The 27,186-nt window shown below is 42.9% G+C and overlaps 1 protein-coding gene across 2 annotated transcripts in view; it reads left to right on the top strand.

Annotated features, from left to right (window-relative positions):
• Window positions 1-27,186, top strand: part of npepps (aminopeptidase puromycin sensitive) — a 190,131-nt gene that overhangs the window by 46,348 nt on the left and 116,597 nt on the right. For both annotated transcript variants that reach the window (XR_010957995.1, XM_067968761.1), the window contains exon 2: window positions 16,661-16,745. Coding sequence is in view for 1 of the 2 variants with exons in the window: in XM_067968761.1 (XP_067824862.1) it covers window positions 16,661-16,745 (85 nt within the window). In the remaining variant the exon portion in view is untranslated. The remainder of the gene's footprint in view (window positions 1-16,660; window positions 16,746-27,186) is intronic.

Here is a 27,186-nt window from a genome sequence, read left to right as displayed (position 1 = left end):
TCTATAAAGGAAATATTTTTTGATGGTGAAATAAGTGAATTTTCCCTGGGAAAATTAACAGCTATTACTAGTAGTGGAGTTGCTGGATTGCAGTTTATTGTTCAGTGTCCAGTATTTTCTATGAAATGTACAGACTTGCAGTTCACTTTGTGCATTGGATGAATATGATATTTTCCCATTTTTTTTTAATAAACTGGTTGTAATGGTGCAACATGCAGCTGCCGCTGTATGCCTGTCATCGTTGTGATGTGTAAATTTTGATGACCCAGTAATAGCCTGGCATCAGTTTAGGAGGTGATTTATGGTCAAATGGAAATTTTAATAAACATACTATAGTGGACATTATCTTGGTGCTCAGTTGGAGGTTGCAAATGTGAATGGAGATGGCACAAATGGTGTTTGGAGAGAGACCCCTGTGACTCAGTACACTGACCTCCGTATTGTGTGCCCGTAATCCAAATTTATCACTACTTTTCACTATGCCATGGTGTTTGTGATTGAGACCAAGATCCAGCTGTAATATCTTATTTCCATGAATGAAATTCTAATATAAATTAAAAATGGGTGTAAATTTTAAACTCCAGAGTTATCCTTTTGCTTGCACTGATATTCTGCCTCACCACAAAGTAACAAATTCACAAAGACTTCATCACTTCTAGCAACACGGGGTAGATTATTAGATCAGTTTAGCAGTTGGCATTACTATGGGCGGATGTCTTGTTCAATATTGGACTAGACTGTTTTGATGTTTTGTGTGACTTACTTTATCAGCTGAAATTTTTGGCAGGAAAAAATGCCACCCAAGCTTTCTTTGTTTCCAGCTGACATATGTATTCGCTACAAAATATCATGTGACAAGCTAAGGCTTGTTCTTTGTGACAGCATTGCATTACAGCGCAAGGTGCTTATCACCAAATGAATATTTAACCAGCTGATTTATACACGTCAGAATTCTTAATGGGGGGGTGATATGTTGAATCAGTGAAGATCCAGTGGCGACTGAACCAGCACCTACTGTCCTTAAGACCCGAATTACATCTCTCGTCTACAAAACAAATGATTTAAATACTTAATGAATGTTCAGTAATGTTGAAGAGGAACAGCTGTCTGGAAGTAGTACAACATTGCAGAGTGACACTGAGCAGCTATGATGCATGTTATTCTCTGCATGGGGTTTACCCCCTGTTGAAAGCCATACAAAGACTGGCTTGTATAAGGTGGAATGATACAACCTAGAGTGTCTTGTTATAAAATGAAATCTTAAAATTAAAAAAAACACTCTAGGAGTTGGAAGGCAGTAATACCATTAAGACAGGGCTCGAAATTAATACTGGTTGTTGAGTCGCTGACGAGTGAATATGGTTGCCTAATGGACCAATGAATCCATTAAAGCACTAGCACATGGTCTCTGCACTATGCTTCCATGCAGGGTCGGACTGGCCGTGTGGGAAATCAGGAGATTTCCTGGTGTCCTCATGAATGGTTCCATAGCACTGTATTATCAGCGCTCCCTCTTCAACATGAGAATTCCTTTCGAAGGAGCCAGTCTGCCCCTGCTTCCATGCGTAGGATGTTGCTCATGCATGGATTTTACAAACTGCCTTTAGCACGCTTCTGTCTAAGGCACAGTGAGTACGTTGCATTATATTAGACCAGTGGTTCTTACTGCTGAACAGGAATTTATGTCAGCTACTCTTGTTTGCACTCTTAACTTCAAGCCTTGTTTAAAGGGTTTAGCTGTTTGGAAATTGGGTGAATTTAGCACAACTCATGAGTGCTATCTGTACCCTGAGATTGAATTGCCTTGAAGTCTCACCTAGAAACGTTTCCAGTAGTTTACCATTCATATATTATTTTAAATCACGACAGGATGCTGTGCTGTGATCACCATGTGACAGGTAGAAGAATATTACAACTGTTTGTGCCATAAACACTGAAGGATTATTGCATCACATGACAGGTAGAAGTATACTACAAAGTTTTCTTTGAACCATTATTTAGCAGGTAATTCACTCTATGGTTCAGTGAGTCACAAAAGTATTTGACCTTCATTTTCAGAAGAAATTGTGTTGCTTTCCAAAGTTGTAATTCTCCCCCACAAAATATAACACGAGCCTCCGGCAATGTTTGTTTTGTGTGGACTTTTTGTCCTGCAGTTCTATTTGAATGTTAATAGAATGCACAGGTGGTGTGGTGTCATTGGCAAAAGTATTTCAATGGCATGATGTGATTTTTGTGCATTTCTTACGACTTCACTAATTCGGACATAATTAATTCACATGCTTGTATATTCTAGACTGCCAGAAACTTATAATAAGAGTCGGCTCAGTGAGTTCTGTTTGTGTTATTCCCCTGTGATGTCGAAAGAAATGTCCTCAGTTCTGTAAAGGTGCTTTAACGTGCACTGTCTCCGTTTGCGAACCTCTTCCAGTGAGAATACCACCAGACTAAGAGTAAAGAATCCGGTATCGTCACCAGTCTTGTGCTGGAGAAGGCCACTGTGTGTCGTGCAGCAGTAGAAGGATGGGATGTCGTCATGGTTTTGTGTTGGTTTGGGTGATCTCAAAATCTGCTATAATCACTAATTGATACATTTTGTAGTTGAGCACAGATATCTGAGCAGCTCAGATTACTGAAGCAGAAGTGTGATAAGGCTGGTATCTGTATCCAGAAAAGGAGATCATGGCTGCATGAGAAATGCCTCTGTGGTTAGATGGCTTGTCAAAAGTTGCACACAAGTGGCAGTAATCACAACAAAGTTGTTAGTGCAAATAGCTTCCAACAGACTATTGGCAAAGCGTCCGAAGCTTAAATTAATCTAAAAATAACCCACACTTCTGAGTATGTGATTGTAACCAGCATTTTATACATTTGACATAGAGGAAGAAAGGCCTTCATTTCCTGGGGTTGCAAATTAGCTTAATTTGATTCGTTTGACTCATTACTGTGAACACTTACAGATTTCTGCCTGCGAATTGGTCTGTCATGATGTGATACATATTTGAGTCAGATAATGGGCTGAATATATGTGCTTGTGAAGTTCTTCAAATGTGCTGGCTATCGCATAACTTGAAGGACCGGTTAAGAACCCATTTGCTTTTGTGAATGTTTGGCAATGGTTGAAAGTGCGTAGAATTATAGGTTACAGCACAGAAGGAGGCCATTTGGCCCATTGAGTCCTTGCTGGCTCTATGCAAGAGCAATCCAGCTCGTCCCGCCAGTTCCCTTTTGAAGGCCATGATTGAATCTGCCTCCGCCATCCCCTCGGCAGTGCATTCCAGATCCTAACCACTCACTAAGAAAGTTTTCCCTCATGTCACCTTTGGTTCTTTTGCCAGTTACCTTAAATCTATGCCGTCTGGTTCTTGACCCTTCTGCCAATGGGAACAATTTCTCTCTATCTACACTGTCTGGACCCTTCATGATTTTGAATACATCTATCAAATCTCCTTGCAACCTTCTCTGTTCTGAGGAGAACAACCCCAGCCCCTCCAGTCTATCCACATAACTGAAGCCCCTCATCCCTGGAATCATTCTAGTAAATCTCTTCTGCACCCTTTCTAAGGCCGTCACATCTTTTCTAAAATGTGTCAAATTTGTCATCTGCAAATTTGGAAATTGTGCCTTGTACGCCCAAGTCCAAGTCCAAGTCATTAATATACATGAAGAAAAGCAGTGGTCTGAGTACCGACCCGTGGGGAACACCACCGTACATCATCTTCCAGTCCGAAAAACAACCGTTCACCACTATCTGCTTCCTGTTACTTAGCCAATTCTGTATGCATGATGCTACTGCCCCTTTTATTCCATGGGCCTCAATCTTGATGACAAGCCTATTATGCGGCACTTTATCAAACGCCTTTTGAAAGTCCGTATACACCACATCAAATGCATTGCCCTCATCGACCCTCTCTGTTACCTCATCAAAAAACTCTATCAAGTTAGTTAAACACGATTTGCCGTTAACAAATCTGTGCTGGCTTTCCCTAATCAATCCACACCCGTCCAAGTGACTGCTGATTCTGTCCTGGATTATTGTTTTTAAAAGATTCCCCACCACAGAGGTTAAACTGACTGGCCTATAGTTGTTGGGTTTATCCTTACACCCTCTTTTGAACAAAGGTGTAACATTTGCAATTCTCCATTCTCTGTCACCACCCACGTATCTAAGGCCGTTTGGAAGATTGTGGCCACTACCTCTGCAATTTCCACTCTTCCCTCAGCAATCTAAGATGCATCCCATCTGGACCGGGTGACTTATCTACTTTAAGTACAGCCAGCCTTTCTAGTACCTCTCCTTTATCAAATTTTAGCCCATCCAGTATCTCAACTACATTTTCCTTTATTGATACTCTGGCAGCATCTTCTTCCTTGGTAAAGTCAGATGCAAAGTACTCATTTCGTACCTCGGCCATGCCATGCCCTCTGCCTCCATGAGTAGATCTCCTTTTTGGTCCCTAATCAGCCCTACCCCTCCTCTTACTACCAGTTTACTGTTTACATGCCTATAGAAGACTTTTGGATTCCCTTTTATGTTGGCCGCCAATCTATTCTCGTACTCTTTGTCCCTCTTATTTCCTTTTTAATTTTCCCTTGGAACTTTTTATATTCAGCCTGGTTCTCATTTGTGTTATCAACCTGACATCAGTCATACGCCCATTTTTTTCTGCTTCATCTTACTCTCTATCTCTTTCGTCATCCAGGGAGCACTGACTCTAGTTGCCCTACCTTTCTCCCTCGTGGGAATGTATTTAGACTGTACCCGAACAATCTCCTCTTTAAAGGCCGGCCATTGTTCAATTACAGTTTTGCCTGCCAAACTTTGATTCCAATTTACCCGGGCCAGATCTTTTATCATCCCACTGAAATTGGCCCTCCTCCAATTGAGTATTTTTACTTTGGAGTGATCCTCGTCCTTTTCCATAGCTATTCTAAACCTTATGCTACTATGATCGCTGTTCCCTAAATGTTCCTCCACTGACACTTGCTGCACTTGGCCTGCCTCATTCCCCAGAACTAAATCCAGCAATGCCTCCTTCCTTGTTGGGCTGGAAACGTACTGATCAAGAGAGTTATGCTGAACATAATTCAAAATTCCTCCCCCTCTTTGCCCCTTATATTATTACTATCCCAGTCTATATTAGGATAGTTGAAGTCCTCCGTTATCACTACACTATGGCTTTTGCATCTCACTGTAATTTCCCTGCAAATTTTTTCCTCTATATCTTTTCCACTAGTTGGTGGCCTATAGAATACACCCAGTAGTGTAATGGCACCTTTATTGTTTCTTAACTCTAACCAAATAGATTCTGTCCTTCACCCCTCCAGGAGATCCTCCCTCTCCGGCACTGCAATTTTCTCCTTAATCAATATTGCTACCCCGCCTCCTCTCTTTCCTTCCCTATCTTTCCTGAACACCTTGTATCCAGGAATATTTAGTACCCAATCCTACCCTTTTTTGAGCCAGGTTTCTGTTATTGCCATAACATTATATTCCCATGCCTATTTGTGCGTGCAGCTCACCAACCTTGTGTGTGTTTATACACATGCACTGTAAACCTATCTTAGATCATCATGTATTCTTTCTTAGTCTGATCCCACCTAATACTGTACTATTTCTTATTCTAGTGCTATCTGTCTCTCCCAATCCTTTGTGCACCTTGTTTCTCCTTTACAATGCTACATCTTGGTGCCCACCCCCAGCCAAATTAATATATACCCCCGCGCCCCCCCCCCCCCCCCCCCTCCACAGCACTAGCAAACCTCCCCACGAGGAGATTGGTCCCAGCTCCATTGAGGTGCAACCCGTCTGGCCTGTACTGGTCCCACCTCCCCCAGAACTGGTTCCAACGCCCCAGGAATCTAAAGCCCTCCCTCCTGCAGCAACTCTGCAGCCATGCATTCATCTGCTCTATCCTCCTATTTCGATACTCGCTAGCCTAATCTGGAGATTACTATCTTTGAGGTCCTGCTTGTTAATCTCTTTCTTAACTCCTTAAAATCTGTCTGCAGGACCTCAGCCCTCTTTATGCCTATGTCGTTGGTACTGATATTGACCACGGCTTCTGGCTGTTCACCCTCCCCTCCGGTATGTTCTGCACTCACTCTGACATCCTTGACCCTGGCACCAGAGAGGCAACATATCATCCTGGAATCACGTCTGAGGCCGCAGAAACGCCTGTCTGTTCCCCTAACTATAGAATCCCCTATCACTATTGCTCTCCTGATCTTTATCCCCCCCGCCACCCCGGCCCTTACAGCTGAGCCAACCATGGTGCTATGGTCTTTGCTCTGGCTGCACTCCTCAGAGGTACCCTCTCTCCCACCAGCATTCAGATCTGAATACTGGTTGGAGAGTGAGATGCCCTCTGGGAACTCCTGCACAACCTGCCTGGTCCTCCTTGTCTGTCTAGCGGTCACCCTGAAGTAATTGTGCCAATCTCCAATTTTGTGACTAGGCAAGTGCAAGATCCTGATGAAGCCTGAAGGTTGGCAGCTCAGATGTCGATTGGCTAGATAATTTAGTAAATGACTGAATGTTTGAAAGTTGCTATCTGCATAACTCCTTAACTTTTAACTTTATGGATTTCCCATGTATTAAATTAAATGCCATAAATGCAACCAAACTGCAACGTTGTTAATCTGAACGGATTGCTGGAATACTCCGCTTGATGATTTTCCATCAGCAGGTTTCATATTTTCAGTTACTACTTCTTGAACTGAAAAACACGTAACATTTCAAGAGAGAATAACGAGAGTCACCATTGGAGCAAATTGGGTTCTTATCCCCCGCCGCTCCAATTTTCTCCCCACCTCTCTTGGAGTTGTGGATGAGCCAGAACTTTCTCCAGCTCAACTTTTGGCACGACTGAAGACATCCTGTTTGGCTCCTACAATTGCCCGATTACATCCTCCATCCCCAGGTGCTTGCTGAGACTGAACCCAACAATGCACAGTCTTGATGCCTTGTTTTTCCCTGCGTTGAGCTTCACATTGCATATTCTATATGAAGGCGACCTGTTTCCACCTCTATAATACCACTTGCCACAATCCATGTATCAACTCCCCCCACCCTGCCACTGAAACCCTCATCCAAACCTTTGCCGCCTCCAAGCTTGACTACTCTAATACGCTTCTTGCTGGCATCCCAAGCTCCAACCTGCATTTTAAAAAAAAGCTCTTGCAAAGCTCTACCACTTGCAACTTATACCATACTAAGTGCTACTCACCCATTACCCTTGTCCTCACCATTTGCCATTCACTCCTCAATGCATTGATTTCAGTCTTGTTTACAAATTCCGTAACAACTTTGTCCTATCCTACCACTACAGCCTCCTCGAGACCAAAGCCCAACTCCCAACCTCTTCTTCAGCGATCACTCTGGTGTTTGTGTACATGTATGTGCATGGGGCAGAGCTTTCAGTTATTATGGCCTTACAGTTCAGAATTCTCTTCCACCTTGCTGCATAGCAACACAAAGAACACGAGCAGGCCGTTCAGCCCCTCGAGCCTGCTCTGCCATTCAATTAGGTCATGGCTGATCTGTACCTCGATTCCATTTTCCCGCCTTCGCTCCATATCCCTTGATACCCTTACCTAACAAAAATCTATCCATCTCAGTCTTGAAAGCTCTGATTGACCCCCAGCATCCACAGCCTTTTGGGGGAGAGAGTTCCAGATTTATATTACCCTTTGTGTGGAAAAAGTGCTTCCTGATTTGGCTGCTGAATGGTCTAGCTCTAATTTTAAGATTATGCCCCCTTTGTTCTTGATTCGCCCACCAGAGGAAATAGTTTCAAAATATCTACCCTATAAAGTTATTTTAACATTTTAAACACCTCGATCAGATCACCCCTCAATCTTCTATTCTCAAGGGAATACGAGGCAAGTTTATGCAACCTGTCTTTATAATTTAACCCCCTAATTTGGCTTAAAGACTCCACAAAATCTACATCTACGACCTTGCTTATGGTCACCTTGCCGAACTCATCTCCATATTCTAGTTTGATCTCCATTTTCCCATCCCCACCCCTTTTTGTGAAGTACCTCAACATGTTCTGCTGTGTTAGAGGCACAATGTCACTGCTAGTCGTTGCTGGAAAGTTGTGACTCTTGCTGGGGTGTATTTCCATAAGCAAAAGCAGTCCTCTGCCATCTTGCTTCAGTGGCCGTTCTTCATATGTGAGCCCAGGTGGGGAATGTCAGCAGGCTATTCAACTATACAGAGCAGCACAGTTGAACCTGTTACTGTTCTCAAAATATTTGCTCATGCATAACTTTCCAGTAACAGTTGAAAAGTATCAGAAATGGGAAATCTGGCAGATTTATTTCTGCTGGGGCACTGATATCAATTGTAGCATTCCAACTGCTGCTGCTCTTAGACGAACATAAACTGGGAATTGAATGTCAGACCACCTAGCTTTCCACGATAGTGAGCAGTGCTATTACCCACTAGGTCATTAGAAAAGCTCAAAAAATGTGTTCTTAACTGGAGCATCAGTGAACCCCCATCTTATTCAGGACTCTGAGCACCTAATGTAAAAGAGGAGGGGCCAATAATAAGTGCATTGTATCCAGTTTAGTTTTTTTTTAAAAAAGTCACCCGCAGTGCCTTTCCATCTCATGACGGAATAGCTGCTAGGGTTGTGATTACTATGTGACAATCCTGCCAATATTAGGAGGAAATCATATTGATAAATTGAAAAAAGAATTCTTAAAGAAACTTTTAACGTTGTTGAGTTATATTATTGCATGATGAAATGACTGAAATTTCATAGATTATAATCATGTTTGTTTTTAACCAGATGATCAAAAAAAATGAAATCGTGCTGCATTAATTTATATTAGTGGCCAGATCCTTTCATGACTCACTGTTCATTATAATAGTTACCTAATTCAGCTGCATTTCTTTAATTATTTTTTTAAATATGCTTCCAGGTAATAGTATTTTGAAAGCTTAAAATATTCTCCACAAACACCTTATTATGATGGTAAAACTGAACAAACCCTTCCCATAAATACAGTGCTACAAGTCAGACTAAGAACAGAAAATTACACTTGGGAATAATTAAAGGCTTGGCACACTTTTCAGTATATTAAAAAAAAGTGTACAGGAATCTGAAATAATTCTTCTAGCAGGAAGTAATGTTTGGTCTGCAACATGGACTCCAATGCCAGTTGCACATTCAGTATGTAAACTTAACACTGGCTCATCTAAATCTTATCTCTTAGAAACAGATACCAGACATGAGCTGGTTGGACTATTTCCCCATAAATAGTTTATATAAAAAAAATTAACTGCTTTACTTTACCACAATTGTTATCAAATGTAAAGTGAACTTGTAAGTAAAATATGGGCCTTTTTTAATTCAGTTTATCAGCCTTTATTTCTTGTGGCCTTGAACAATCCAGCTTTGTGTCTGTTTTCAGTAATTGGGTACACCCTTTAGATAGCAGCCTGGTACAAAAAGCTGATTATTGCCAAACTTTAGATAGCTTCCAGCTGAACCAGTGCCCAAAAATATCCACGTTCTTTTGAAAATGTTCTTTGGTGTTTGCATCCTCGAGTGAATAATTAAATGAGGATCTTTGAGATAACGTATCTAAGAGATCCCACATTGCCTATATATTGTAATATAGGGGCTATATATGAATTAATACCAATGTACTAATGACAGTTTTCAGCCTGGCAAAGGAAACATCAGTTAACATCACAGCTCAGTTGAGAATCAAGTTCACATGTCTACATTTTTAAGTTTCTGCTTGGTTCAATGGTAGCACTCCTGCCTCTGAGTCAGAGGTTATGGGTTCAAACTCCCCTCCACGTCTTGAGCACATAGGTCTGCAAAGTGACTGTATTTACAAGTAATTAATTGTTTGTGAAGTGCTTTGGGACATTTGAAAGACATGATAAACTGCTATATAAGTGCAAACTCTAGGCTGAAACTCCAGTGTAGTATAGACAGTATGCTGTATTCACCTGAACAGACCTCATTTTCCCAAAATTGTTTGTCTTTTGCATGTGACATGAAAGCAAAATCTTGCCTGTCCAGCTGAATGTTCAAGATCCAGTGGCATGACTCGAAGGGAGGGAAATTCTCTTGCCGTCCTTTTTTTAAAAAAAAATCCTGAACCAGTGCCATCAAAATCAGATTAATCTTGTTATGTCCATTTTGCCTGCATAATCACTGCATTTCAAACTAATTCATTGTATGTAAAGTGTTTCTGTGACATAAGGCACTATAAAACAGTGAATCTATCTTTTTCAATTTCCACTGTGTGGAGGGGGAAGAAATTCTTCATAAAATGTTTTGGAAGCTGGCAAACTTCCCTCCTGTTAACATTGGCACAATTCAAATAATCCTGTTTTAAAAACTCCCCATCCTAGCCCCCCACGCCACCTGATTCACTCCCTCCTCTTTGCTGGCTCTCGAGCTGAGTCTGATATTGCCCGACTTCAATTTCATGTTTGAGCCAGACTTGAACTTAAAACCAGGTTATCCTGCCCATCACCAAGACTGCCTGTTTCTACCATTGCAACATAGCCCATCTTTGCCTCACCTCCAATGTCACTGAGACCCTCATCCACACCTTCGCCTAGGTTCGACTTCTCCAGTCCTTCCCTTGCTGATCTCCAAGCTCCATCCTACATAAACTCCAAACTCATCCAAAACTCCAGCACCAGCATTGTGTCCCATGCTTCTTTCCTCTAGTGCACTGATTTCAAAATCCTCATCCTAGTTTACAAACTCCTCCATGGCCTTGCTAGCTTTACCTCTGCAACCTCTTTCAGCCATGTATACTGGTGTATTTTCTTCACTCTTCTGACTAGCATCCTTGGCATCCCCCCCCCCCACCCCCTCAGTGGCAATGCTTCAACCATCTTGGCCGTGTACTAGGGAATTCTCCATAAACCTTACTGCCCTGCCATTTCTGTTCCCACCTTCAAAAGCCTCTTCAACACCCAGCCTTTCAGCCATGCCTTCAGTCACCTCTCCTAATTGTTCTGCATCCATTTTCCTCTTTGTGAAGCACCTTGGGATGTTCACTATATAAATGCAGCTTGTTAAATAATTCTAATGTTTTTTAAAAGGAAAGAATTTGATTTACCTAATTGTTTCAGCCACTTTGTTTCATACAGCCTGAGTCCCAGCAGCTGTTACACACACACTGTGCTACAGTAGCAGTTATTAGCAATTTAAACAAAACACCCTTTCACAAATCCATGCTGGCTCTCTCTGATTAACTGAAAATTCTCGAGGTGTTCAGTCACCCTATCCTTTAATTATAGACTCCAACATTTCCCCCACAACAGATGTTAGGCTAACTGGTCTATAATTCCCCGGTTTCCCTCTCTCTCCTTTCTTAAAGCGGAGTGATATGTGCAAATGAGTTATACATGGTAACTTTGCTCCAGTTTTTGAATTCTATCTACACCTCTGAAATTAAAAGGAAAAGAGAAATGGCCAATCAGTCCATCCAGCCCACCGACTGGGTGGTACAGGCAAGGCTTGATTTGATTAATTTTTCATCTTTGCCCTATACCAAACTTTCTACTCTTTGAAAGCCACATTGATTAGTTTTCTTTTGACACACAACTCCACCAGTATCTGCTGTACTGGTTGGCATTGTGTGCCAGTTCACGACAAAATGGGAAGAAGTTATTCCTTTGTGGCATCTTCAGCTTATTATCATGTTCTTTGTTTTCTACAAAATAATCCACTCTTTTCCCAATGAGAATAAGTTGGAGCATGCCTCACTGGCATTGTAGTGTGGGCAAATAACATGAGATCTGTGGAGATATATGGAGTTTGCAAGATTGATGTCAATATATTATAAGGCAGTAATCTAATTGAGGGGGGGTTTCTGTGGTGCAAATCACAATCATGATACTTCGATCATTTTACTTAATCTCGTGTCCATGGTTGGATTACGGTCTCAATACGCTAAAAGTTGTCTAGAATTCATATTGCATTGGAGTGAGTGTATATATATATATATAATTTAGTCATTATAACTTTCACGTCTTGTTGATAGTGGCTTGATCATTCAGTGTAGTTCTGCCTGCCAAAGGACCTTGCAGGATATTCAGCTACTTTGGAGGGAGAATTGTACAAAAATTTTCATCTTCATGTCCAGTATTTCATTTGGTTTCTGCTAATGCTATGTTTTTTTGTGTATTTGTAACTATGACTTCACCCAGGCCCTGCTTTTAATAGAAATGTGACTCAATTAATTATGCAGAACACTATTTGAAGTATTGTGTATAAGACTGTGCCTTTGTTATGGATCCTGTAAATGTCATTCTCCCGTAATTATGTCGTTATACCTGTTTTCTGGGCGGATCTGAAATTGGCTCCTTTTGATGAATAAAAGGGGTGCTCTACATCATGGATTTGGATTTGAAGTGAATTGCTTGGGATGCATTTATAATTTGGAATCACTCAATGCCTACGTTCAGCACATCACACTGTAGTCCTAATATGAATTACAAAACTCCAGTTGGGGGCTACAAATGCAAACGTACATTTGTGGGAGGAGGAGAGTGAAGAAAGGAACAGCTGATCTGATGGGATTTTGCAAGCTGACTACCTCTCATTATTCTTGCTACTTTTTTCCCAAAGTTGTGCTTTACATCCAAATTTAGAAGAGCACCTGTTTTAAAAAAAACATAAATGCGTGTTTTTCTATTATTAGAGGTGCACGTTTGTGGTATCACCATTCCTGCCTGTCTCAGCATATTTTTTTATTCATTCATGGAATGTGGGTGTCACTGGCAAGGCCAGCATTTATTGCCCATCCTTAATTGCCTTTGAGAAGGTGTTGAGCCACCTTCTTTAACCGCTGCAGTCTGTGTGGTGAAGATACTCCTGCAGTGCTGTTAAGTAGAGAGTTCCAGGATTTTGACCCAGCGACGATGAAGGAATGGCGATCTATTTCAAAGTCAAGATAGTGTGTGACTTAGAGGGGAACATGCAGGTGGTGGTATTCCCATGTGCTTGCTGCCCTTGTCCTTGTAGGTGGTAGAGGTCACGGGTTGGAAGGTGCTGTCGAAGAAGCCTCGGCAAGTTGCTGCAGTGCATCTTGTAGGTGATACACACTGCAGCCATGGTGCGCCGATGGTGGAGGGAGTGAATGTTTAAGGTGGTGGATGGGGTGCTGATAAAGCGGGCTGCTTTGTCCTGAAGTGTTGTTGGAGCTGCATTCATCCAGGCTAGTGGAGGGTATTCCAACACACTCCTGACTTGTGCCACGTAGATGGTGGAAAGGCTTTGGGGAGTCAGGAGATGAGTCGCTCGCTGCAGAATACCCAGCCTCTGACCTGCTCTTGTAGCCACAGTATTTATGTGGCTGGTCCAGTTAAATTTCTGGTCAATGGTGACCTCCAGGATGTTGATGGTGGGGGATTTGGAGATGGTAATGCCGTTGAACGTCAAGGGGAGGTGGTTGGACACTCTTGTTGGAGATGGTCATTGCCTGGCACTTAAGTGGCAAGACATTTGCGCCAGACATCAGCCCAAGCCTGGATGTTGTCCAGGTCTTGCTGCATGCGGGCAGGGACTACTTCATTATCTGAGGAATTGCAAATGGAACTGAATACTGTGAAATCATCAGCCAACGTCCCCACTTCTGACATTAAGGAGGGAAGTTCATTGATGAAGCAGCTGATGATGGTTGGGCCTAGGACACTGCCCTGAGGAACTCGTGCAGCAATGTCCTGGGCTGAGATGATTGGCCTCCAACAACCTCTACCATCTTCCTTTGTACTAGGTATGACTCCAGCCACTGGAGAGTTTCCCCCATGATTCCCATTGACTTCAATTTTACTAGGGCTCCTTGATGTCACACTCGGTCAAATGCTGCCTTGATGTCAAGGGCAGTCACACTCACCTCACCTCTGGAATTCAGCTCTTTTGTTCTTTTCATGGACCAAGGCTGTAATGAGGTCTGGAGCCGAGTTGTCCTGGCGGAACCCAAACTGAGCATTGGTGAGTAAGTACCGCTTGATAGCACTGTTGACGACACGTTCCATCATTTCGCTAATGATTGAGAGTAGACTGACGGAGCAGTAATTGGCCCGATTGGATTTGTCCTTTTTTGTGGACAGGACATACCTGGGCAATTTTCCACTTTGTCGCGTAGATGCCAGTGTTGTAGCTGTACTGGAAAAGCTTGGCTAGAGGCGCGGCTAGTTCTGAAGCACAAGTCTGGAGCACTGCAACCGGGATGTTGTCGGGGCCCATAGCCTTTGCTGTATCCAGTGCACTCAGCGGTTTCTTGATATCATGTGGGGTGAATTGAATTGGCTGAAGACTGGTTTCTATGATGGTGGGGATCTTGGGAGGAGGCCGAGATGGATTATCCACTCGGCACTTCTGGCTGAAGATGGTGGCAAATGCTTCAGCCTTGTCTTTTGCACTCATGTGCTGGGCTCTGCCATCATTGAGGATGGGGATGTTCACGGAGCCTCCTCCCCTGTTAGTTGCTTAATTGTCCACCACCATTCATGACTGAATGTGGCAAGACTGCAGAGCTTTGATCTGATCTGTTGGTTATGGGATTGCTTAGTTCTGTCTATAGCATGCTGCTTCCGCTGTTTAGCATGCACTTGGTCCTGTGTGGTAGCTTCACAAGGTTGGCACCTTATTTTTAGGTACGTCTGGTGCTGCTTCTGGCATGCTTATAGGAGCGGAGCAGGCTCGAGGGGCCGATTGGCCTACTCCTGCTCCTATTTCTTATGTTCTTCTTATGCTCTTCTGCAGTCCTCATTGAACCAGGGTTGATCCCCTGGCTTGATGGTAATGGTAGAGTGAGGGATATGCCGGGCCATTAGTTTACAGATTGTGCTGGAATACAATTCTGCTGCTGATGATGGTCCACAGCACCTCATGGATGCCCAGTTTTGAGCTGCCAGATTTGTTCTGAATCTATTCCATTTAGCACAGTGGCAGTGCCGCACAACACGATGGACGGTGTCCTCAGTGTGAAGATGGGACCTCATCTCTTCAAGGACTGTGCGATGGTCACTTCTGCCAATACTGTCATGGACAGTTGCATCTGCGACAGGTAGATTGGTGAGGATGAGGTCAAGTAGGTTATTTTTCTCATGTTCTCTCACCACCTGCCGCACACTCAGTCTGGCAGCTATGTCCTTCAGGAGTCAATGTTGAGGACTCCCAGGGCCACTCCCTCATGACTATACCACTGTGCTGCCACCTCTGGTGGGTCTGTCCTGCTGGTGGGACAGGACATACCCAGAGATGGTGATGGAAGAGCCTGGGAAATTGGCTGAAAGGTATGATTCCGTGAGTCCATCACATTGCTCTACTTTTTGCCTCTGCATCCTCCTCCATTCCCATATCCCAACTTGCACCATCTGCATTTCCGAGTCTGGACTACATTACATTTCCACTATCCCTGTCCACCATTGTTGAGAGAGCCTTCAAGCATCCTGCCCCTTGCACTCTGGAATCTTATCCTAAACCCCTTTGTGTCACTACATCTCCCATTCAAAAGCATTCTCGTTCTCAAAGCCTACCTCTTCGACCTCCCCTAATTACCGTTAGTAATTATTCTTACAATTCCTGCTCAGCGTCTCTTGATATCTTTTCCCCCATCTCCTTTATGAAGCAGCTTTAGATGTTTCGCTAGGTTAAGGGTGCCATGTAAGTGTAAATTGTTAGAGGTATTGCTTCAGACCAAATTGATTTCTGTGGTTTGCTAACGTAGCAGCTAACTTGCTATTAAATTTGAATATACGTCGGGATTTTCACTGCAAGTACACTGTGTTCAAAAATGTTCCTCTAATACAAAAGAACAAGCCACTTATTGATGGTGTACATTCTTTTACCATATCTAAGATGGTAAAAATATTTAGTTATTGCTGAATCCACAATATTTATGAAACTGATTATTTCTCTTTGTGAATGAGGTTACAGTAAATTGATATATTTCAGCAAAAAGCTGGGAAGATATGTGAAGATTAAATTCTGCAGAAGATCAAATACTTCTGTGACAATTTTTAAAAAAAAATTAAATTGTATGCTGCCGAAGTTAGTCGCACAAGTTAGGGGACTTAATACATGTTTTCTTTTTAAGTCTAAAGTACAACACGTGTCTACAGGTTTGTGCAGCATTGGATGGAGTTAATAAAAAAAATATTTTCGCCTATGCAGAGTTGATGGGTACTATAAAGAGTCTGTATCATACATAAAAGTTGAAATGTGTAAATGGTGCTTGTACTGCTTAGTGCATTTGAAGTATCACCCCGCAAGCTGTGCTACGTAGAGGTAGGATGAGGGGTTGTGTCTTTTTGATTTCCCCACATGCAAAGTTTCAGATATCAGTTGTTCCATGTAAGAGAGAGGTGCAGAGAAGGTACCTGGTGCTTCCCCAGGTAGGGACGCTAGAAAATCAGAGGGTCAGTTACCCTCGGTTGTGCTTTTGCACCTCCTAGCAATCAGCTTACAAACATAATTTGCAACGGTCAAGGAGGCGGAATTAAATTTCCAAAATGGGGTTGGAAGGTGGGAATGAGAGATCCTTTAAGATCAAAATATCCATTAAACAAGCGATATGATCGAAAGTGTATTTCTAGTCATTGTAAAGGTATTTCTCTATTTAGTCTACTAATATTTATATGTTGTGTCTATGTTTGCAGGTAAGACAAGCAACCAATCAGATTGTTATGAACTGTGCTGATATAGACATCATTACAGCGTCGTATGTTCCAGAAGGTGGTGAAGGTAAGATCAGTGTTTTTTTCCCAGCTTTACTTTCAATCCCCAAACGATGTAGCACATCCATCAGCCATGAAAAGTGTTGCATGACACCTGTACCTGTATCATTCTAGTTGTCTATGTATTTTATGTAAAGATAGTTTGCAATTTTTCAATTTGAAGAATCTTTATATTTTGTATTTTCTAATGGCTCCACAGTCAGCCAAGGTTTAGTAGATTTATTGAATGTGACAATGAACTTATTATTCTTGTACTAAGCATTTTCAAAATTGGGTCTAGCTGCAATGAATGGAAATGTAGAGCTGCTAGGGTAGACAAAATGGTATGTCTGACATTGTAGCTGGGCTTGGTATCAGTGACACTAATGCTAGTAACTCTGCTTTTGGAAAGGTAACTAGTTTAAACCACTCTTTTATCTTGATAAATGCCTTTGACCTACCAGTGTATAACATAGGAACAGGAGTAGTTAGCCCCTTAAGTCTGTTCTGCCATTCACTGGCTGATCTGTGACCTAACTCCATATACCTGCCGTAGCCCCATATCCCTTAATACCTTTGGTTAACAAAAATCTATGAATCTCTGATTTAAAATTAACCATTGAGCTAGCACCTACTGCCATTTATGGAAGAGTTTTAAACTTCTACCACCCTTTGCATGTATAAGTGTTCCTAACTTCACTTCTGAAAGTCCCCTAGTCTAGACTCCCTAACCAGCAGAAATAGTTTCTCTCTATCTACCTTATCAATTCCTCCTAATATCTTGAAAACTTGGATCAAATCACCCCGTAATCTTCTAAATTCTATGGTATACAACCCTAGTTTGTATAATCTCTCCTTGTAATTTAACCCTTGGAGTCCAGGTATCATTCTAATAAATCTACGCTGCACTCTGTCCAAGGCCAGTACATCCTTCCCAAGCTGTGGTGCCCAGAACTGAACACAGTCCTCCAGGTGTGGTCTAACCTGGGCTTTGTATAGCTATAGCATAACTTCTACCCCCTTGTATTCTAGTCCTCTAGATATAAAGGCCAGCATTCCATTAACCTTTTCGATTATTTTCCGTAACTGTTCATGACATTTTAAAGATTTAAGTATATGGACCCCTAAGTCTCTTTGAACCTCCACTGATTCGAGCTTTTCACCATTTGGAAAGTACCCTGATCTATCCTTTTTAGGTCCAAAGTGGATGACCTCACACTTGCCACAGTTTTGCCCACTTACTTAATCTATTAATAACTCTCTGTAATTTTATGCTTCCATCTACACTGCTTACAATGCTCCCTATCTTTGTGTCATCGGCAAACTAGGATAGTGGCTCTCTATCCCGTCATCTAAGTTGTTAATAAATACAGTGAATAGTTAAGGACCTAACACAGATCCCTGTGGGACACCATTGGTCACATCCTGCCAATTTGAGAACTTGCCCATTATCCCTACTCTCTGTCTCCTGCTGCTCAGCCACTTTCCTAATCAGATCAATCATTTGCATGAGTTTCAACTTTAGTTAACAGTCTCTTATGAGGGATTTTATCAAATGCCTTCCGGAAGTCCATATAAACAACATTCATTGACATTCCCCTGTCCACTACTTGAGTCACCTCTTCAAAAAATTCAGTCAGGTTTGTCGGGCATGACCTACCCTTCACAAATCCATGCTGGCTCTCTCTGATCAGCTGACATTTTCAAGGTATTCAGTCACTCTATCCTTAATTATAGACTCTAGTAATTTCCCGACAACAGATGTTAGGCTAACTGGTCGACAATTCCCTGGTTTCCACTTCTCACCTTTCTTAAATAACAGAGTGATGTGCAATTTTCCAATATAAAGGAACGGCTCCTGAATCGAGAGAACTTTAGAAGATTATAGTTGGGGCTTCTGCAATGCTATCACCTACTTCCTTTAGCACCCTGGGATGGAAACCATCTGGTCCTGGGGATTTGTCACTCTTCAGTGCCATTATTTTCTCAATTACTGTTAATTTGTTTACGTTAATTATGGTGAGTCCCCGTCCCTGATTCAAAATTAGTTTCCTTGGGTATCCGGCATGCAATCCTCTTCCTCTACTGTAACTGAGCTATGCACACCAGGCAACTCTCGGGTGGTCCTTACAGTTTAGCTCTTGAAATACTACTACCTGTACCCAACTCAAAAAAAAATTAATTCCATCTTATGTGAACTCTCGCCCCCAATGAACTGAAACCTGACCATATTCACAAAGTAATGAGAGTTTAAACTCTTGACGCACAGTGAATCTTTTTTTAACGATGCGATAGAAAAAATATTCAGTTCAAGAAGGCCGCTCACCACCACCTTCTCCAGGGCAATTAGGGATGGGCGATAAATACTGTCCTTGCCGGCGACGTCCACATCCCATGAACAAATTTTTAAAAAGTATGTATTCCTTTGTATTCTCTGAATACTACATTAGAAACCAGAAAATTTGGGATGGAAACTATCAAGTTTGTTAAGAAACAAGTTAAATCATAGAATCATAGAAAGTTACGACACAGGAGGCCATTTGGCCCATCATGTTCGTGCAGGCCGAAAAAGAGCTATCCAGCTTAATCCCACTTTCCAGCACTTGGTTCATAGCCCTGTAGGTTACGGCACTTCAGATGCATATCCAAGTACTTTTTAAATGAGTTGAGGGTTTCTGCCTCTACCACCCTTTCAGGCAGTGAGTTCCAGACTCCCACCACCCTCTGGGTGAAAAAATTTCTCCCCTGCTCCCCTCTAATCCTTCAACCAATTACTTTAAATCTATGCCCCCTGGTCACTGACCCTTCTGCTAAGGGAAATAGGTCCTCCCTATCCACTCTATTTAACACGGTCATACTTTTATATACCTCAGTTAAATCTCCCCATAACCTCCTTTGTTCCAAAGAAAACAACCCCAGCCTATCCAACCTTTTCTCATAGCTAGAATTCTCCAGCCCTGGCAACATCCTTGTAAATCTCTTCTGTTCCCTCTCTAGTGCAATCACATCATGCCTGTAATGTGAAAGAAGAAAGATTTGGCTGGTTTACAACATTCACTTAGTGTCTCTATCTACAATAAATGTCTTGAATCTGTAGTAGCTATTGGTAGCAACGCTCTTAGTTTGGATCAGGTAGGCATCTGCATTGTGAATTTTTGAGAGACTGAACACTTGTGTCTTTTATTAACCTTCGTCCTTATAAGAAGCTCATAGCTTGGTGATTAATATTAATTATCTCTATCACTTGGGTGAGTCCTCTTTCACTTGAATAACGGTGAAGGAATTTCCGTTCCACATAGCTGATACTCATCTTGCATATCTCCTCAAAAGTAATTAAAGACATCAGAGAAGAAAAGGAACCCAAAGTCACACTTATTAAATAGTTGAGTCATTGCTGGTTCAAATAAGTGGTAACCAATTTCAAGTGGCCACAGTATTGGCACATACATTTTTCAGGTGGGTGGGATAAATTAAGATATCGATGTATAGACACCCTGTATATAAATATAAGGTATGATATTACAATAACAACAAATTGCATTTAATGTAGTAAAATGTCCCAAGGTGCTTCACGGGAGCATTATCAAACAAAATTTGAGCCACAAGATATTAGGACAAGTGACTAAAAGCTTGATCAAAGGGGTAGGTTTTAAGGAGTGCCTTAAGGAGGAGAGAGGTTTAAAGAGAAATCCAGAGCTGAGGGCCTAGACAGCTGAAGGCTCGGCCGTCAATGATGGAACGATTAAAATCGGGAACGTGCAAGAGGCCGGAATTGGAGGAGTGCAGAGATCTGAGGGTTGCTGAAGGAGGTTATAGATACAGGGAGGGGCAAGGCCATGGAGGGATTTGAAAACATTGGCATAGTCAAGTCTAGAGGTAACCGGAATGAAATCTCATCTATCCAAGGTACAATCTCTGCTCTATGCTAAATTAACAGATCTCAGCTGGGACAGCAGTAAGGGGGCATGGCAATTGGTTGTAATGTCCCTGGGTTAAGGAGGAAAGATCTGGCATGAATTCCACTCTGGAGCAAACTTGGAATCAATTTCTCCTCTGCCACTAGTAGTGTTGCAGGTGGGGGGAGGAGAGGAAGGAGGGCAGCAAATTGCAAGGCGTATTCGAGCTGTGGGGTTTTTCTAGTATTGTGACAATTAAGTGGAGGCCTTATCTGATGCTTGTGTATAGAATCATAGGTTATAGTGCGCAAGGAGGCCATTTGGCCCATCGAGTCTGCGTCGGCTCTATGCAAGAGCAATCCAGCTAGCCCCACTCCCCTGCCCTGCAAATTTTTTCCATTCAAGTACTTATCCAGTTCCATTTTGAAGGCCATGATCGAAACTGCCTCCACCACCCCCTCGGACAGTGCATTCCAGATCCTGACCACTCACTGTGTAAAAAGGTTATTCCTCGGGTCACCTTTGCTTCTTGTGCCAATCACCTTAAACCTATGTCCTCTGGTTCTTGACCCTTCTGCCAATGGGAACAGTTTCTTTCTCTACTCTGTCTAGACCCGTCATGATTTTGAATACCTCTTATCAAATCTTCTCACAAACTTCTCTGTCCCAAAGAGAACAACCCCAGCCTCTCCAGTCTATCTATGTAACTAAAGTCCCTCATTCCTGGAATCGTTCCATGTTGCTACTGCACCCTTTATTCCATGGGCCGCAATCTTGATGACGAGCCGACCATGCGGCACTTTATCGAACGCCTTTTGAAAGTGCATATACACCACATCAATTGCATTGCCCTCATCTACCCTCTCTGTTACTTCTTCAAAAAACTCTATCAAGTTAGTTAAACATGATGTGCCTTTATCAAATCTATGCCGGCTTTCCCTAATCAATCCACACTCATCCAAGGGACTGCTAATTCTGTCCCGGATTATCGTTTGTAAAAGTTTCCCCACCACCGAGGTTAAACTGACTGGCCTATAGTTGCTGGGTTTATCCTTACACCCTTTTTTGAACAAGGGTGTAACATTTGCTATTCTCCAGTCCTCTAGCACCACCCCCGTATCTAAAGATGTTTGGAAGATTATGGCCAGTACTTCTGCAATTTCCACCCATACTTCCCTCAGCAACCTAGGATGCATCCCATCCGGACCGGGTGACTTATCTACTTTAAGTACAGCCAGCCTTTCTGGTACTTCTTCATCAATTTTTAGCTCATTCAGTATCTGAACTATATCTCCTTTTACTGAGACTCTGGCAGCATCTCCTTCCTTCGTAAAGACAGATGCAAAGTACTCATTTCATACCTTGGCCATGCCCTCTCCCTCCATGAGTAGATCTCCTTTATAGTCCCTAATAGGCTCCACCCCCTCCTTACTACCCGTTTACTGTTTATGTGCCCGTAGAAGACTTTTGGATTCCCTGTTATGTTGGCCACCAATCTATTCTCATACTCTCTCTTTGCCGCTCTTATTTCCTTTTTCACTTCCCCTCTGAACTTTCTATATTCAGCCTGGTTCTCACTTGTACTATCAACCTGACATCAGTCACACGCCCCTTTTTTCTGCTTCATCTTACTCTCAATCTCTTTTGTCGTCCAGGGAGCTTTAACTTGAGTTGCCTGACCTTTCTTCCTTGTGGGAATGTACCTAGACTGTACCCGAACCATCTCCTCTTTAAAGGCCATCCATTGTTCAGTTACAGTTTTGCCTGCCAATCTTTGATTCCAATTTACCCAGGCCAGATCTGTTCTCATCCCACTGAAATTGGCCCTCCTCCAATTGGGTATTTTTACTTTGGAGTGGTCCTCGTCCTTTTCCATAGCCATTCTAAACCTTATGATACTATGATCGCTGCTCCCTAAATGCTCCCCCACTGACACTTGCTGCACTTGGCCCGCGTCATTCCGTTGAACCAAGTCTAGCAATGCCTCCTTCCTCATTGGGCTGGAAACATACTGGTCAAGAAAGTTATCCTGAACACATTTCAAAAATTCCTCTCTCTCTTTACCCCTTTTATTATTATTATCCCAGTCTATATTAGGATAGTTGAAGTCCCCTGTTATCACTACTCTATAGCTTTTGCACCTCTCTGTAATTTTCCTGCAAATTTGCTCTTCTGTATCCTTCCCACTAGTTGGTGGCCTATAAAATACCTCCAGTAGTGCAATGGCACCTCTATTGTTTCTTAATTCTAACCAGATAGATTCTGTCCTTGATCCCTCCAAGACATCCTCTCTCGCCAGCAGTCCAATATTCTCCTTAATCAGTACTGCCACCCACCCCCCCCCCCCCCCCACCTCCTTTTTTTTCCTTCCCTATCTTTCCTGAACACCTTGTATCCAGGAATATTTAGTACCCAATCCTGCCTTTTTTTGAGCCAGGCCTCTGTTATCACCACAACATTATATTCCCATGTGGCTATTTGCGCCTGCAGGTCACCAACCTTGTTTACCACGCTTCATGTGTTTGCACACATGCACTGCAAACCAGTCTTAGACTTGTACTCTCTCTTAGTCTGCTCCCACCTAATACCGTAATATTTCTTGCTCTAGTGCTATCTTTCTCTCTCGATCCTTTGTGCCCCTTGTTTCTCCTTTCCAATGCAACATCCTGGTGCCCATCCCCCTGCCAAATTAGTTTTAAACCCTCCCACCGCGAGGACATTGGTCCCAGCTCCATTGTGGTGCAACCTGTCCGGCTTATACAGATCTCACCTCCCCCAGAACTGGTCCCAATGCCCCAGGAATCTAAAGCCCTCCCTCCTGCACCAACTCTCCAGCCACGCATTCATCTGCTCTATCCTCCTATTTCTATACTTGCTAGCCCATGGCACCAGACGTAATCCAGAGATTACTACCTTTGAGGTCCTGCTTGTTAATCTCTTTCCTAACTCCTTAAAATCTGCCTGCAGGACCTCATCCCTCTTTCTACCTGTGTCGTTGGTACCGGTATGGACCATGACCTCTGGCTGTTCACCCTCCCCCTCCAGAATGTTCTGCAATCGCTCAGTGACATCCTTGGCCCTGGCACCAGAGAGGCAACATACTATCCTGGAATCACATCTGTGGCCGCAGTAACACCTGTCTGCTCCTCTAACTACAGAATCCCCTATCACTATTGCTTTCCTGACCTTTCTTCCCCCCCCCCCCCCCCACCCCAGCCCTGTACAGCTGAGCCACCCATGGTGCTATGGTCTTGGCTCTGGCTGCACTCCAGAACTGAATACTGGTTAGAGAGACTCCTGCACTATCTGCCTACTCCTCCTTGTCTGTCTGGCGGTCACTCAGTCTGCCTGCACTCTCAAGCTGCGGGGTGACCACCTCCTGAAACATGCTGTCCACGTAGCTCTCAGCCTCGCGGTTGCACTGCAGTGACGCCTGCTGCTGCTCAAGCTCCGAAATCCGGAGCTCGAGCTCCTCCAGCTGACGACACTTCCTACACCTGTAGTTGCCCAGGACACGGGAAGTGTCCTGGAGTTCCCACATGGCACAAGATGTGCATTCAGCGGGTCTGAGGTGCCCTGCCATACCTCTATTTATTAGATTACTAACTCACTTAACAGAAACAAAGTAAAGACTTAAAATAGTCTTATTAATTCCTTTACTGATTACTTACCCTGATGAACCTCACCCTTTTTAGTTTCCCAGCTCTTGGTTTAAACCAATGCCCTCGTTCAGAGAAAAAAAAACAGTAATACTTACCAATCAATCACTTACCTGCTGTCCTGTGATGAAACTCCTTGGTTTTCTGTTGTTTTTGATCCATTCAGGTCCGTTCCGCTCTGGTCTCTGGCCTTGGGTCGCCTTTCCTTTATCCCCACTCTCGGGTCTCTCTCCTCTGGTCCCATTCAGGTCCGCTCCACTCTGGTCTCTCTTCTCTGGTCCCATTCAGGTCTGCTCCACTCTGGTCTTGAGCCTCGGGTCACTGCTCCTTATAGCCCCACTCTTGGGTCTTTCGCCTCTGGTCCCGCTCAGGTGCGCTCCGCTCTATCTCCAGGCAATGGGCACCTTTTTTTGGGGGAACTAGTCCTGCCATTTCTGTGCATTTCTTGTAGATGACATCTGATAATGATGCTTGATTGTAGCATCATTGTTGCCAATGGAGTACATTTGAGCTTGTGGCTGCTGTTCCCATGGCAAATGCTAAAACCAGAGACATTGATTTCAAAATGTAATTGTACTGAAAAGCAATAATTGTTGATTGTAGCAGTGGCTGTTATCCTTTAGAGTCCTGAATTTCCTGTGCACCTGCCCACGCATGTTGTTTCTCATTGCATAACATCTGCCAAAATGTGTTTTCCTGTATTTTTCTAATACCAACTTTAGAAAACAGGAGCAGAGAAATATGCAGGGTGTTTATCCACTGGCGTCAGTGATTAAACAAATTGTAATCTTGTTTATTTTCATGTTGTATGTTTATATTTTAATATCTTTTTTTCTGGTAAGTTATCCCCTCCAGCTTTAATATGCCTGATCTTGAACTTGAACTACAGAGGGGGCCAGCAGATTGTCTGCTACCTGTACCTTCTGGAGCTGGATATGAGAAAGTGTGTCTCCCATTCCCCTGCAGGGAGTTGCTTAAGCCTCTGCTTGGCATCTACCCACTTGGTGTGACTCGGGTTTCAACTCAGCTTAGCACTTGATCTGTTTGTCCCTCATTCCGTGACTGAGTGTTAGTGATTCTGTTTTGGCACTATGCTGTACATCTTGTTTTGAAATGTTAGAGCTTGTTGGAAAGGTGGGAATTTGTGCTGTCAATAAAGAAAGAGCTTGCTGGGCTACATGGTGAGTTGTTAATCCCTGAAAACTCACCGTCTTCGGGAGTTGCTGAGTAGAAGTAGAGTGCACCCTAATGTGGAGAGCTGGAAGTTCAGAGGGCAAGCCAGCATTCAACTTTATTTACCACCCCCTAGTAGTAGGTTATAAAGCTGCATTAATGCTGGTACGCCATTTTGATCAGGGACGGTGGGTCATCTGGGATGATAGGAATGGTTGAGGGGATAGACATTGAGCAGGTTTGAGGTCAACTGAACCCACAATGTAGAGTCCACCAATGTTTTTCCAGCAACATTTAACCCCAGTGAGAAGAACACCCGTCTTGTATTTTTAAAAAAATTCTATTTTCTACCCTTTTCTCATGAAGGTATTGATTCATGCTGGGCTACAGTATCACAGGTGTCAAGCTTATCTAGGTGAATATTGGCAAGTTGTTAAGCTGTAGAAGGCATCACAGCCACGCCAGACTCTGTTCTTATCCAACATCTACACACGTGCACTTGCTAGCAGGGGTCAATGGATAATGATCAGCAGCAGGATCCACATGCATCGCTTTCCACACCCCCACCTCACCACCCCCTGGAAACACAAGTATCCTGAGGATTGTGTTGAAATTGCTGTGCCCAGGCTGACATCAGCTCACCCAGCGCAGTGCAGGAATTGAACATGTTCCTTCTGCTCTGCATAGTTTAATCCAGTACCAGGTAGTGCATTGCAAACTCGGCTATCAAGCAAGCTAAGAGTGCCTATCTACTACAAAAGTTTTTTCCACTTTCTTATAACACTTGGAAATCATGTTAAATATGTGGATGCTTCAAACTTGCTGGTAAAATGGATAATGGGTTTCAAATATTTATATATGTATTATATTCCTTAGATATGAGAACTGGAGAATTGCAAATGTTACACCCTTGTTCAAAAAAGGGTGTAAGGATAAACCCAGCAACAGTAGGCCAGTCAGTTTAACCTCTGGTGGGGAAACTTTTAAAAACGACAATCCGGGACAGATGAACCAGTGTGGATTGATTAGGGAAAGCCAGCATGGATTTGTAAAAGGCACATCATGTTTAACTAACTTGATAGAGTTTTTTGATGAGATAACAGAGAGGGTAGATGAGGGCAATGCAATTGATGTGGTGTATGTGGACTTTCAAAAGGAGTTTGATAAAGTGCCACATAGTAGGCTTGTCATCAAGATTGCGGCCCACGGAATAAAGGGGGCAGGAGCAACATGGATACAGAATTGGCTTAGTGACAGGAAATAGAGAGTAGTGGTGAACGGTTGTTTTTCGGACCGGAGGGAGATGTACAGTGGGTGTTCCCCAGGGGTCGATGCTGGGACCACTGCTTTTCTTGATATATATTAATGACTTGGACTTGGGTGTACAGGGCACAATTTCCAAATTTGCAGATGATACAAAACTTGGACGGGTAGTGAATAGTGAGGAGGATAGTGATAGACTTCAAGAGGATATAGACAGGCTGGTGGCATGGGCGGACACGTGGCAGATGAAATTTAATGCAGAAAATGCGAGATGATGCATTTCGGTAGGAGAAACAAGGAGAGGCAATATAAATTGAAGGGCACAATTCTAAAAGGGGTAAACGAAGAGAGAGATCTGGGGGTATATGTGCACAAATCGTTGAAGGTGGCAGGGCAGGTTGAGAAAGCTGTTAAAAAGGCATACGGGATCCTGGGCTTTATAAATAGAGGCATAGAGTACAAAAGTAAGGAAGTCATA

This window comes from Heptranchias perlo, chromosome 30 (genome assembly GCF_035084215.1).
Source record: "Heptranchias perlo isolate sHepPer1 chromosome 30, sHepPer1.hap1, whole genome shotgun sequence".
NCBI lineage: Eukaryota > Metazoa > Chordata > Chondrichthyes > Hexanchiformes > Hexanchidae > Heptranchias > Heptranchias perlo.
This window is presented reverse-complemented; position numbering and strand designations above follow the sequence as displayed.